General features: G+C 43.8%; 2 protein-coding genes across 2 annotated transcripts in view; both read left to right on the top strand.

The window, feature by feature from the left end:
* Positions 1 to 4,114: 4,114 nt before the first annotated feature.
* LOC109472788 lies at positions 4,115 to 7,444 on the top strand. Its single transcript, XM_019772643.1, has 2 exons — positions 4,115 to 4,717; positions 5,273 to 7,444. Exons 1-2 carry the CDS (start codon positions 4,115 to 4,117, stop codon positions 7,442 to 7,444), a joined length of 2,775 nt encoding a protein of 924 aa, XP_019628202.1.
* Positions 7,445 to 13,135: 5,691 nt separating this feature from the next.
* Positions 13,136 to 14,500, top strand: part of LOC109472787 (organic cation transporter protein-like) — a 9,090-nt gene continuing 7,725 nt past the window's right edge. The window contains exon 1 of the mRNA XM_019772642.1: positions 13,136 to 13,504. Within this exon, the coding sequence (XP_019628201.1) occupies positions 13,136 to 13,504 (369 nt within the window). The remainder of the gene's footprint in view (positions 13,505 to 14,500) is intronic.

Here is a 14,500-nt window from a genome sequence, read left to right as displayed (position 1 = left end):
CTTCGTGCGTTCAAGTTCATTCCAAGTCGTTGCTTGAACACTACAAATGTGCTTTGCCATTGCATGAACCTCCGTAGCTGACTAGTACTCATCATGAATTCATCACTTTGCTCCTTCCTTCACAATGCACATGAGCTCATTTACATAATTAGTATCTGCTAATATTCTGTGATCGATTATATACGTTACATGCATCGAAGTCCTATTATGTAAAACACCGGAATTACGGAATTTCCTCGTTGATTACGTGAATGAAGACTTTATTTACATCTTTTGCATTTAATTGCGTAGATCTCTGTCTAGGCATGGAGGTAAAAAACATCACCTGCGTTTTACCTCCATGGTCTAGGTTACATTTTTGTACCTATATACCAAAAATTATGAAAATGTGGACTCATCCATTTTGAAAGATTTCAGCGTAAACTTTCCTGCAGCTCCAGAACAAGCTGCTAGGGGGACCAAATCATAATTGCTCATTCCTGACACAAAAAGCTATCCGCCAACAAAAAATAAAGACCACAGAATGTCCAGGAAAAAATATGAAAAAAAAGAGGAATTTGTGCTTCAGCACCAAGGTCAGCCACAAGGAGGCCCATCATCATCATCATCATCATCATCATCATCATCATCATCATCATCATCATCATCATCATCATCATCATCATCATCATCATCATCATCATCATCATCATCATCATCATCATCATCATCATCATCATCATCAGGAGGCCCACATTTGACCTTTGTCTTCCTGCCAGACCTTTCCACGTACCATATTGAATATACCGAATCCATATTGTTCAATTGATTTCAACACGTTAGATCCTATAGGTAAATTACATTCTCAGGGGAGATAACCAATACAGTGTTCAAATAGGAAAATACATTAAAGAATGTTTTGATCTTAGATACCACATGTTAGAGAATAGTTAAACCTTTATTGTTACATCATACATATACTCTGTACGTAAGATGACGTTATCCATACCTTTAGCTTTGTTAGATCTTTAGTTGTAGAAGACCATACAAAAGTCCCTATCGTCCCTGTAAAGAATCTTAAGTTATGTATATGCGAAAACACACACACACACACACACACACACACACACACACACACACACACACACACACACACACACACACACACACACAGAGAGAGAGAGAGAGAGAGAGAGAGAGGGAGAGAGAGAGAGAGACGGACGGACAGACAGACAGACAGACAGACAGACAAACCAGAAACGATTCCTCCATTTTCATGCATGGAGGTAACCATACATGTATTCCAACAACGCGTAACGTTACTATCATCCACAATACCTTAAGGCTTACGTTTTCACAGCGCCACCACGCGGCTAATTCAATCCGTGTAGTATCATGCAACAATGTATGGTCACCGTTGAACCCGCCGTACGTGTTTTTTGGGAGGCTACGTCTGCCAGGTTTTTTTTTCTGAAAACGTGGAGAAGGAGTGGCGTCGACGCACGTTACTCGCACGTCACTCGCACGGTTGCGCAAGGTGTAAGAGTGTGGTCTGCACGCCACGTCTGGCCGTCAGCGGTTGTGTGCATCGTTCGTTGCGCGAGTTGTAAGTGAGTTGTACGTGCTATTAATTACAACGTACGATCTCTGTGCGATTGCAACTTTACCGTAAGGAGGCCGTACTCACACGTGCTTCTTCCGTACGGTACGTACGGGGCACGCGCGTCGCTCGTACTCGCACGCACGGGTGGTGAATCCGTAGACCGCACGCAGAAAAAGTTTTACATGCACTTAAAGTTCTACGGCGTGTCTGCGTGCTCCCAAATCCGTAGAATTCCGTACGGAGGCGGTACTCACCACGTGCACGCACGGATGCCGTACGATTGCCCACGTTTTTGCATGTAGACAGCACGCAGAAGCACGTACGGCAGGTTGTGACCAGGCCTTTAGAGACGTCGGTATGACGGAAATGTGACGCAACATTTTGTTGGTCCATCTGATCATCAACATGGACTTTCCCGACATTTTGCGATATATGGGTATATTCCCGAAATAAAACATCCATTCATTATGGCTTCACCACAAAGTGGTGAAGACATATTGTGTTCCCTCATGTTTCTTCTTCTTCTTCTCCTCCTGCCATTTCTTTAAAGAGATTCAACTCAGCCGTTTTTCAGCCAAATGACCTGAAATTTGGCATGGACGTAGAGTGGGCCAATACCCCGACGCGTTTTTTCATTTTTTTGGAAAAATTGTTTTATTTGGGTTTTTTGGCCATTTTCAGGCAAAAAATATACATTTTGGGATCTGGAGCCCTGGTACTAAAACCAAATGACCTGAAATTTGGTATGGGGATACGTTGGACATATGTCTGCAAAACCTAATGCAAGCTTTCAACATACACCACTTTAAAATTGTGAAAAATAGGGCTTTTTGGCTATTTTTGGACCAAAAATGTACATTTTTGGCTCCTGTGCCCTAATATTAAATCCGAATGACCTGAAATTCGGTATGGGGATACCTTGGACACATGTCCAAAGAATGTCATTCACGCTTTTGACATACACCACTTTAAAATTATGTAAAATATGGCTTTTTGGCTATTTCCGGCATTGGAAGATTCCATTGCTGCATGGGGGTATAGACTATTGGCAGCCATCGTGGGATAGATCCATTTTCGGTATGGGGGATGTGGTGAAGCCATCTGCTGCATTTGCTCCCAAGCAAATGTCGGCCTTTCTAGTTATTACTAGTTTTACTTGCGTTCTACATTTGCAGACAACATTTTGGCGACGCCACAGGGGTGGACCTTTTAGTGTGGTATATGTGCAGTTTGGAAAAATTTCTAGGAATTTGCTCTGGTTTACGTTACGTTCATGTCAGGTAGGTGAGTTTCCGGTTAAGGATTCTCTCAAGGGTGACGTCTAGCGATCAAAAGTCCAACTGCAGGATTAAACAGAAATCTGTGCCGGTGAGGAACTAGTAGTTAGTATCTTCACCAGTGATGAACGGGAAACCATCAGTTGATTAATGGGCTTGACAGGGCTGATTTGAGAGTTAAATTCGGGCACAGGGCTGGTTTTCCAAAAACTGAAAGTTGCATATACAAATGTGGTATTGTCTTGATTATGCCACTTAGTTGGAATTATTGGGGTTATTCTGCATGATCTGGTTGTGTTTATTTGAAAACAAGTAGATAAAAATATTTCCAAAGATCCACCAGTATTATGCTATAATCATACCTTTGTATCTAGCGGCTAGACAGTTAGGGATGTTTATGCGTTTATGTAGTTATCGGGCCCAACTCACCATTTAGCTTTTTAAGCACAGAATTTAAATCTAAAAATCGTAAACAAGCCACCAGGGGATCCAAAATGTAATCATTTCGAGGCCTCATCAAGACCTACGCACATACCAAATATCAATCCATCCAAGCCTTCTTGAGTTATCGTGTTGACAGACATACAGACATATACCCCGCCTACACACACACACACACGCACGCACGCACGCAAACACACGCACGCAAACACACACACACGCACACACACACACGACACACGAACGCCACCGAAAACAACCTTCTTGGCGAAGGTAATGAAGAGTATAGGCCGAGACATGCGGACTTTGTGACTATTCTACAGGCGTTAAATGTCCTTACAAAAATATCTCTAATTGATTACAAGAGCATTTTGAAAAGATACAAATGAAAAACTTTTTTTGTCAAGGTAGCTGCGATGAAAAATGTATATTTCGATCAAAAGCTTGTTTTGTTCATCATGTGGTGTTTACCGCGTACATGTATACAGGCAGACTAATAAGAAACAAAGTCGTAAGGCATGTGGCCTGTGGATATCCTCGGCCCAAGAATGCCTCTGTTCTTTCGCGACGTCGTCGTTGCAAGGCCACATCACTAAACATAACTAAGACTTAGTCAATCAAAATAACAAGCCGTGTGGTCGAGTAGGATTAGAGCGCTGGTGCGCCACAGCGGAGAACACGGCTGCTTTCTGTGCTGTCCAGCCTACCCTACAGGTAAACTAACGGTAACATTTTTGTCAAATCCTCTGGTAATATGGTTATAAAGCTGTTCTAGCTCATCGCTATCAATAGTATGGTGTGTTAACGTTCTATCATGGCGATAAAGCTGAAGGCAAAAGTCTTGCTGTTGCTGCTTATGCAGCTGCTAGTGCCATGTGTGGACGCAGGTAGCTGGCAGAGCTGCCGTGAGGTGTCCGTGGCAAAGTGTGGCGTAGGCGACAGCCGTTGGAATGGTCATAAGTACCGGTATGACACTGGAGCGTACCGGTACAAGTGGACCAAATACCCGCTTGAAGTAACCAGCTACAAGGGACCCTTTGACAGCGTTCGTTTGGTTCAGGCGTACCAATCCTGCCAGGTCTGCTCAAACGAAACAAGGCCTGCCCAGGGGGGTCCTACTCAAAATCCTTCGCCACACACGGAAACCAACATCATGATCGTTAAGAACAACGTCGGTACGCTTGGCACTGACAAGGCAGAGATCCTCTCTCAGATCCCATGTGGTAGAGAGTGCAGGTTGTGGTTTGTGGATTGTAACCTAACGGCAATAGAGGTAGGGGCGTTTGCTAAGTTGCCACAGGTATCTACCCTGGTCATCTGGCGGAGCAATGTCCAGACTCTGAAGAACGGCACGTTTGCTGGGATGGACGGTCTCAACTATCTGCTGATGTTGGAGAACAACCTGACACATCTGGAGGTGAGATTTTAGACTTAACATGTATTTCTCACCACTATCCTCATACTGTATGTTATTATTTTAAGATCGATGATGATAGGGTTAACATTTTCTGGAGAAAGGAACTTTGTTAGCTTTTATTATATAAGAAAGTGCTAACCCAGCAGCGTAGACGAATCTTACATACAGATTGTTGCTGCTATCCCAGGAGCGTTGGTAGTTTCCACAAAGACATGCAGTTTTGATAGCCTCCTTCGCAGACTTCTGAGGTGGCGGCTTAAAATTTTTTTTTTCTGTTTTGTCGCCGAGGGACTTTGCCTAAGGCGGCGAAACCGTCCCTCCGCGGCATAACTCGCATCGCTCCCCGAAAGAAATAACGCCACCACCTCAGAAGCCTGCGAAGGAGGCTACGGTTTTGAGAAATATTTCCCTTTTTTTTTACTATATCTCACTTCCTACACCACATATAGGAACGTATAGGAGGGAAATACATTATTTTGGATCAATATTTTGTATGACTCGGATGATACCGTATAAAGCTCAGTAACATTATGACATGTGATTTGCTGTGCACAGGATGGCTGCTTTCATGGGTTGCCCAGGTTGTCCTACCTCATCCTTGTGGACAACCAGATCCTGACGCTGTCGCCCGGCGCGTTCCTGGGAGTGCAGCCGCGGTGGGTTGACGTAAGTGCCAATCTTATCACTACTGTAGCGCCGGGGACCTTGCAGGCGATCAAGTCCGTAGTATATGTCCGCGCTGTTGAGAACAAACTGCGATCTATCGGCGTGGGGATGTTCCACGGGCTTGACCGTCTGCTATCCCTGAACTTGGAGGGTAACAGAATCTCCCACATTGCTGCGGGCGCGTTTCACTCAAACACGCTGATGGATTCTCTAAATCTGGCGGGAAACAGGCTGACCTTCCTGTCTGGTGGTTGGTTCAAATCGTCATTTCCAGGCCATGTCACCGTGCGTGGAAATGCGATTGCCACCATGGCACTGGAAGGTAGGGTGAAGAAATTCATGGTCATCTCAATGGAGAATCCGCCGCGCTGTACATGTGCGAACGATTGGCTGTACGACCGCCAGGGGATGAACCCGTTCAAGTTCAAGGGGCCCTACGCCATGAAAATATGGGTCCCCTCGGCAGCGAGCTGTCCCGCCTCGCCCATGATGCCAAACCCTCCCACTCCGGTCAATCCCGACGGATTGCCCTGCCCTGTACCGCTGGTTGAGGTTACGCATGCTGAGCGCAGCGCCGCGTACACGTACGAAGCCGCTGGCGACGTGTATTGGGAGCAATTGCCCGTGGTGTCCTTTGCCTTCCCTGACGGCCTACACCACACACTCAACATAACATACGACACAGACACGACCACACACGACAATCTCCCGACAGGCAACCTAACCGTGACAGTGGTGACCGACCTAAAGGCTGAGGGCTGGGTGAAATGTAAGGGGCCAGAAAAAGTGTTGGGGCAACCTGGAAATCATAGCATGTGTTCCAACTACATGGGGAGGTCTAGCTTCACCCTTTGGCTTGAGACCGCCGAGCCCTTGTCCTTTGGGAACACCACTTGTTCGGCTTCTTCCGAAACTGGCTCCGACACTGCCGTCTTCGCGAAAAGCGCGCGCGCACACGCTGACATGACAACACTACAAGCAACCGAATTGACACTCAACACGACACCATTCTCAGTCAGCATCAGCACTACACCGATGTCCAGTCGGATTAGCACTCCACCGCTGGCTACTGACACGAGCGATGATGCAGATCTAACGTGGTACATCGTGTGGGCAGCTCTGGGCGGGTTGCCGGCTGCTGCGGTAGGGGTTTGGGGATGTGCCAGTTATATCAAGCATAAGCTCAAGCGCAGTGCCCCAGATAACGGCGCAGGTCCATCCCACAATGGTAACCAAGTCACTGCCCGCTCCATGTGGCCCTTTCCAGGTGACAACTCGGAGGAGTCAGTGATCAGTCCGTACGCTGAGGGGCGTTTGGAGGATCACGACAGCTTGAAAGAGTCAGAGTCTGTCATCAGCCCTTACGCTGAGGGTGGTTTCAATGACCACCCTGACTTGCGCAGGGCCGAATCTTCGCAGTCAGAAATCGTCCCGTACGGGCTGGCGAAGCTGTGCCCAGCGTACCGCCCGGCAAGCCGCCCCCGCGCGCACACACACCCCGTGCCGTCCCGCCCGTACAGCACCGAACGCCCTCGTCAGAAACCAAACAGGGAAGGGGCTATCCTGGCTGCCTATGGCCAAAATGGTCGCGACAAGTCCGGCCAAAGTTGCTACAAGCACCCCTCCATTCTCCCCAACCCGGGTACCACCAAGTCCTCTGCCTACCAGCAGAATGCCAGCGCAGCCGAGCGTGCCCGCAAGGCACCTTGCTACAACTCCCCTGCCCTGGCCACTGACCTAAAGCGTACACTGTCTAACACTTATGACCAGCATGACCCTAGCGAGGCAGTCTGCAACTCCGCAGCGTCCCCCGCGGCCAATACCTACCAGCCCGCCGCCTCGCCTGGTAGTGAGACCGATACTCAGTCCGCCATGTATGATAAAAACCATCCTAGCCAGGCCGCCACCGGTGGGACAAACAGGTACGTCTGTCCCTCCCCTGCGGCCGGTGCGGTCGGGTCTCAGGCAGGTACCTACTGCCAGAATGACCGCAGAGAGGCAGAAAACAACACCCCTGAAAACCCCGAGACAAACAGCTATGAACCTGCGTTTGCTCACTGAGAGAGTCATTGAGTACAGAATGAAGAAATTGGACAAAATTTGTCTTTCATTCTTTATTGGGCCTTTAAATGTACATGTAATCCCCCCCCCCAAGATAAAATTGAATATATTTCAAAATAAAAGTTCTGTCACATTTTTTGCCAATCAGATGTTGGCTCAAAGATTTCAACCAGTAAATTACATTTCATTTCCTTACACCGAGAAGGCTGTGTGTGTGTGTGTGTGTGTGTGTGTGTGTGTGTGTGTGTGTGTGTGTGCCTGTGAGCAACATAAGAACTCAAGAATTTTTGGGTGGATCTTTATATTTGGTGCGTTGGTAGGTGTCTTCATTAGACATTGAGAAGGAAAATAATTCAAAAAGGTACGTTGATGAAGGTTAGACATTTAGGTAAACAAGATTCACAAATCAAAGACAATATTCTAAGACAAATTAATAGTGACACTTACGGATCTTGGTCATAAACAACTGATTTTTCCTGTTCCTTCACATGTGATTAGTGTCGACTTGTTCTTTCAGTTTATTTTAGAGACGCTGAATTGAAAAAGAGTGACAGGTGTCCATTGAAACGTCCGGAAATAATCTCTGTAATTTATGCAGTAGTGGCGTTTGATTTGTCTTCGAATATAAGTCCAGAATGAATCGGCAGATCGTCATGACGTTTGGTATGCTGGTAGCTTATTTAAGTGATGATTTACATATATTTAATTAATTACCACAAAACACGAATCGGAAACTTATCTGTTAAGAGGAGGAAATTCTATAATTCCTCGTCGCTCCATGATAGAATTTTCATGACGTGGTTTGTTACACTAGACCTATATCGTTGGTTTCTAGTGTCAAAAATGCAATGCTTTTCCTCTATTTGTGTGGTTTCCTTTCCCCTTTGTCTTCTACTTTCAAAGACATTTTAAATCAAATAGTTATCTAATCAATATTGGAAACGTAGGACGATTGCTTTCTTGACATAATATGATTTCAAATAATTCTACAGCAGCCTAAATTTGGCAAGGAGAGAAAAGGTGATACCGTATAGTAATACCGAAAATCTGGTTGGGACTAAAGCTGCGATGTAAAAAAAAATATGTGGCTGGACTGTACCATTTATCATGTATTTGTTAATGTCCTGGCTTTTATGGTGACACCCCATGTAACAAAATACATAAAAAACATTAAAAAAAATACATATCAAATTTGCAAAACCGTGAGAAATGATGTGAAATGCTTAATACTTGTCAATGTATGTGTTACAATTTACAAACCTTAAGGCCAGACTAATTTGCATACATGTACATGTAAATACATACTGCAGAATGGAAATGTACATGTATGTTACCATCCTATATCTCCTTGAAAACGGTGGCCCCTAAAATAATTTCTTTGTAGTCTCAAAAATTACTCAACCCCCTGAGGGATGTAAACAGGGCCAGGACGCTATCCTCCTTAGTTTCGTGCAATTGTGTGCCACTGGAATGGCTGTTCTCAAGATTGAAAGTCTTGAACACCCTATTGCTAATTCTAGCATAAATGGTTGGATAAATCTACCGGGAGGATGGCAGGGTTTCATTTCATTTCATTTATTTAACCAGAGTAGTACACTCAGGTCTACTGACCTGGTTTTCAGGTATCCCTGGGGTTACATATATAAAATACACAACACAATATACATAGGAAAACACACAATAAGAATATACATTACAATTTCAACTCAACATACATAACATAAAACTTCACAATAAAAAATTCGCTCCATGTCTGTAGGAATATTTACAACAACTGTATGAATCATACCAGTATGTTTTGTTACTTAAGTGCTCATGCCGCCAAAATACGACATCATCTGATTGTAGTTGACATAACTAATATTACATGGCTAACAGACACGTTTAAGTACACAAGATTCTGCTGTTAAATTTGAAATTTCTATTTCTCACCTCTGAAAGGGGTCAGTGCTGGCCAGCCCCTGCAGCTTTTTGCATATCTACGTTTTATTTTTGCATTTCTGTGTTGCCGTGGCTGACATCACCCTACCACGGAAAAGGCACAAAAATACATGAATTAAACGTTATTATTAGAGATGCAAAAATTTGCCGAGATGAGAGATTGGGGGCCTCCAAAAATGCACTTTTGAAAGGCCGTACAAACTTAGTTACTCAGTCATCGCGATTATAAACACTTTTTTAAACTTAAAAAGCTGCTACATGTACATGGCATGTATAGGTTTGATATTCTTGTGTCTTTTATTTACTTTTTCCGTATCATGTGGTCAAGAAAGGAAATTTATACAATGGAAAGAGAGGGTTAAATGTCTAAAGATAAACATACAGCCACAATACTCCCTGGTTAAATGACGATATGTTGTAAAGGACTTGTAACTGTAACTAAATTAGACTATAAAACAAAAATGGAATGATACATAATAGCTCGTACTTAACAAGGCAATACTGGTGGTGTCAATACATTTGTGAAAAATTGTGATAAAATACTATAATAATTCATGTTTGTGGAAGTAAGATATGGCAAGATATGTTTGCATAACGTCAATGCACATCTTATGTCAGAATGATATTGCTAATTCATTGCTAAATGTGAAAGAGAGCGTTCTGAAAATTCACTTCACATTCGTGTCATGTTTACGATGGACAACATCATGTATATGTATACAGCATTTGTGAACAACTAGAAATATGTGATTTGTACCTCAAGCTTCGTAGCCTGATTAAGTTGGTCGTTAGTAGAAATGAGGTACATGTACAGTGTACTTCATCTGAAAGTACCGATGTACCGGTGTTACACATTCAGTAATCCTGAATGTGTAACACGTGGTTGTAGCCAGAAACTGTCTTTGTCTATTGAGGGTTAACACAAAGGTCATGGAATACATTGTCAGAGAAATGATTAAGATAGATAATTCAAGTGTTCTAGGCCTTTGAAAATCTAGTAGTCAGCAGAAGTTGTATCTTACATGAGTTGAATACAGCTACATTTACATCAAGTCAGTAAAAAAGCGAGAGAGAGAGAGAGAGAGAGAGAAAGAGAGAGAGAGAGAGAGCATCCTGACTAACAATCTGACATTTAAAGGACAGTTTTGCATCGAGTATGTACCATGCCCACCACTTGAAAATGCATATATTATGTATGACAAATCTCTATAATGCAGTATTCCTCGAGCTCTGAGTGCAAGTTGGATCCAAATATGCGACAACAACTGGGATTCGAACCAGGGACCTTCTGTCCTTCTGATCTGGAAGTATGCTGTATGGTCACACATGAACTATCTACAGGACAACGCCCTATAGGGTGCTCTGTCAACAGTTTACAAGTTGTGATTCCCAAGTTAACCCTAACCATGTATAGTGCATTATATCCACTGGAGTAGAATATGTCTAAATGCTAAAACCCGTATACGAGCATGTACACACATAGAAGGGTCATAGAAGTTATGGATTGGCTACTCTCTCTTGCAGCCAAGGGCTGACATGTAAGGAGCTGACCTTGTACATTTGTCGGGGCTGAATCACAAGGGTCTGGAGCGGTCTGGAGTGACCTCAATAAGACCCCAGATGCCACTGTATATGTTTGTACAAAACCTATTCCCCTAGTTTATGCACTTTTAAGTACTGTACAAAAAATCATATTCCTAATGCGACTAAAAAACCATCCATCGAAAAACAGATCTGTACGTTTATTTCTACAATAACTGAAAAGCGAGGAGAAGTTGAATTTATATAACGATACTTTTGTATCTGTTAACCGTGTCCATTCATCTTGTTTTGTTGTGACCTGTGCTTAGCCAAGTGTGGCAGAAATGTGCAATAAAGGTCTTCATTCATTCATAAGACTGTCGCGGGCTTGAACCACTCACTCCCTGCTGTAAGTGGAGCTCTTCTCAAACCACGGAGCTATTACTCAAATAATAGCTCCATGAATAAATATAAGACCTTTCCCAAGGGCACAGCGTCGGGGCATGTCAGGGATTCTAAACTCAGTACTTTTGGGTTCAGGGACAAACATGCACCTTAACCATTACGCCACACGACGCCATATCTAAGGATCTAATTGTCATAGAGATGGACCAGCAGCAAATCTTGCATTTAGCATCATTTATGTGTATACACGTATGATTCGTACGGAATATCCAAACTATATTGTGAAGTAAACATTCTGTAGACATTTCTCTTAGTTTCATACTAGTAATTCAAGTATTGCCTACAAGGCAATATGAGCTCTTGTTCTTCTAAAAAGACATGTTTTACGGTACAGCACCTGATACTGGTAAAGTGTACTACATATCATCAACTGAATTGGCAAGATATCACAAGGCATAGTGTTCTACGTATACGTATGTAGATGACTGTTTTGGGATGACCATTCCCAACAAAGTGTACTTAAAAAGGCAAAACGCTTTTCCACAGAGTTGTCAACTGTTCATTGTGCCACAGCGTGATATTGATATTGTGCAACACTGTAATATTACTGTAGAGTTTAACGATATGAATGATTTGAAGTTGATGTGTAAGATCTTGAAAAATGCATGATAGTTTCATGTCAACATTTATGTTGACGATCATATATTCTCATGAAATTATCTGTTAAGTGTCTGCATTATCTGAGATGACAGCTCATGTACAACTAGTATTGACACCACCATAGACGTTTGTTAAGGTTGGAGAGTCTTAATAAATTATTTAAGTGTTGTAACCGCTCAGTTTCTGACCGTTCTATGGCGTTGTGGATTGTACGTTTGAAGTTGTGACGAATGGGTGTTACAATAGCTGAGATGGCGTCCCTCTCTGAAACTTAAAATCTATTTGTCTTTATTTTTGGGTACCATCTATAAATAGCTAGAACCAGCCTACGTTACAAAACAAGCATCCCTTTTCCGGACGTCACTGACATATCACATTATTACCTTATAGATATCAGTAAGCCATGGGTCAGAGTTGATTCAACTTACTACATGAAAAGAATTGAAAATCCAGTTTTCTCGCCGTGAAATTGCGCAATGACTTGGAATGCCGAGATCGGCTTCATCTCCGGATGCCTTCGGTACCAGCTAGCCTCCTGTACAGGCCCCGCGGCGGTGGGGCCCGTGGGCGGAATGGAACCTTCTCTCGGCGGCTATGTAGGATGGCCGGCTATATTAAAATAACGCGTTAAAAACTCCCCACCGCCGCGGGGCCTGCACAGGAGGCTAGGTACCAACTCGCTCTTCGGCGTGACTTGCGTCATGATCGCTCACACTTCGGCATTAAATATTGTTCGCATTTCGACAGGCGAGAAGCGACAGGAAAGACGGTGACTGCGAGGCCTTTCGCCTGTGGGTAAAGCTGTAACATTAGGACGACAGAAAAAGGAACTATGGTCTTTACAACGTTAAGTTGAATCAACTCCACTCAGCTGCAAATAAAGAACACCCCTTAGGCGTCTGTCCTTCATACCTTCTGTGTCAAGTACCATTCGGGAAATGGAGGTGCCAAAATATGACAACTGAAAACCTGCCAGTCATGAATGTTTACACTCTGGTGGTGGGGTCAGCTGATATATTAATTAAGCGGAGATAATAGCTAGACCGGTTCGCACCGGTTTTTATGTAGGGCGCAGTAGGGTAAGACCCCAGTGGGGTGTCTTGAGAGAAGCCGCTCAAGACACCTCGTCACTCGTGCAGCCCACCTGCACAGCATCGATGAAAAATGGAGTACGACGCCGCGTTGGAGCATCTCGGTCGCTGCGGCCGCTTCCAGAAAATCACCACCATCGCCATGGCTCTAGTCGGCATCCCGGCCGGCTTCAACATGGTGGCGATGACTTTCCTGGGAGCTATGACCGACCACCGCTGCCGCCTGCACGAAAACAGCCGGGCGGACTATGCAGGGAATGCTACCGAAGAACTGAACGCCAGTATACCCTGGGAGAATGTCGGGGGCACCTGGAGGCTGAGCCAATGCAATATGTACGTGGATCCTTTAGGAGCTGAAGTCGGGGAAAACGCCACCATAGCGCCTTGCGAGTATGGATGGGTGTACGACCGCAGCCAGTATAGCAGCAGCATCGTTACTGAGGTACAGTATTTAAGTATACTAGAGTCAATTCCAAGTCACCGCACGGGTTTTTTAATCATATTTCAAATATTTCTACAGTATTGACATAATTCTGACAAAAATGGAACTGGCAAAACAGACAGCGTATGACTTGGCAAGTTTAAAATACAATGTGAGGTCCATACTAAATAGGTAACATGAAAAAATAGATATGACTTGGGTTTGACTTTTGCGAGCTGACATATAAGTTTTTAAAACGCCTTTGTTGTCAAGTCACTTTCACCTGAGCAGGCCGCTCCATTTGTTCGCCGCCTATTCGCCATCTATAACCCTGAGGGCCGGTGACCTACTTGCAAGGGGTTGCGCAAAGGGCAGAAAACTTTTGCATTCTCCTAAGGCCATGTTGATTTCATTATATGGATGACATCCTCCGGGAGCCCCAAAACTGATGCGCGCGTGCGAATAAAAAAAAAGTTTTGCAAAAAAAAAAGTTGTTTTCATTATGAAATCTACGTGGTCATGAGGGTTGAACAAATGGGACAGAATATGGTTTGGCGAATAATCTAATCTTCAAGTTCATTTCCTTACAATTTCGTCTTTTTCGTTTGATTTTGGCATTCTGCGACATTGGTATAGTTTCTACTTATTTTTTTGTAACTTACGGTATATTTTTGCTCATTTTGCAACTGTTTTGTACGATTTACAGTATGGTTGAAACCTTTTTTTTTTTTTTGGAAACGGCCGAAAATTCATGCTCGCGCGGATGTCATCCATATAATCAAATCAACATGGCCTAATGTTTACAGGGGAAAAGATCCTCTGTCTGCTTTAGCGATAACTAGTTATGTTTACCGAAGGAAAACATACGCGTATTGTTTTTGCTCAGTTCCGTCCAAACACAAAAGGTCATTGACTTGGGTCAGACAGACACAGTCTATTACCATGGCAACTAGTGTTGTGTTACATCATGTTGCAATTCTATAGCGGGGGAGGGGTTAGACTTCTGTATATATATAT

Source organism: Branchiostoma belcheri, unplaced genomic scaffold (assembly GCF_001625305.1).
Source record: "Branchiostoma belcheri isolate BF01 breed outbred unplaced genomic scaffold, Haploidv18h27 scaffold282, whole genome shotgun sequence".
NCBI lineage: Eukaryota > Metazoa > Chordata > Leptocardii > Amphioxiformes > Branchiostomatidae > Branchiostoma > Branchiostoma belcheri.
The sequence above is the reverse complement of the archived record's forward strand: the minus strand, read 5'-3'. Positions and strand labels throughout refer to the sequence as shown.

What these genes read in the sequence shown, in the direction of transcription:
- LOC109472788 (XM_019772643.1), top strand. Translation starts at nt 4,115, where the DNA reads ATGGCGATAAAGCTGAAGGCAAAAGTCTTGCTGTTGCTGCTTATGCAG. An exon ending in ACAACCTGACACATCTGGAG is followed by an intron (nt 4,718 to 5,272) that starts GTGAGATTTTAG and finishes TGCTGTGCACAG; the next exon opens with GATGGCTGCTTTCATGGGTT.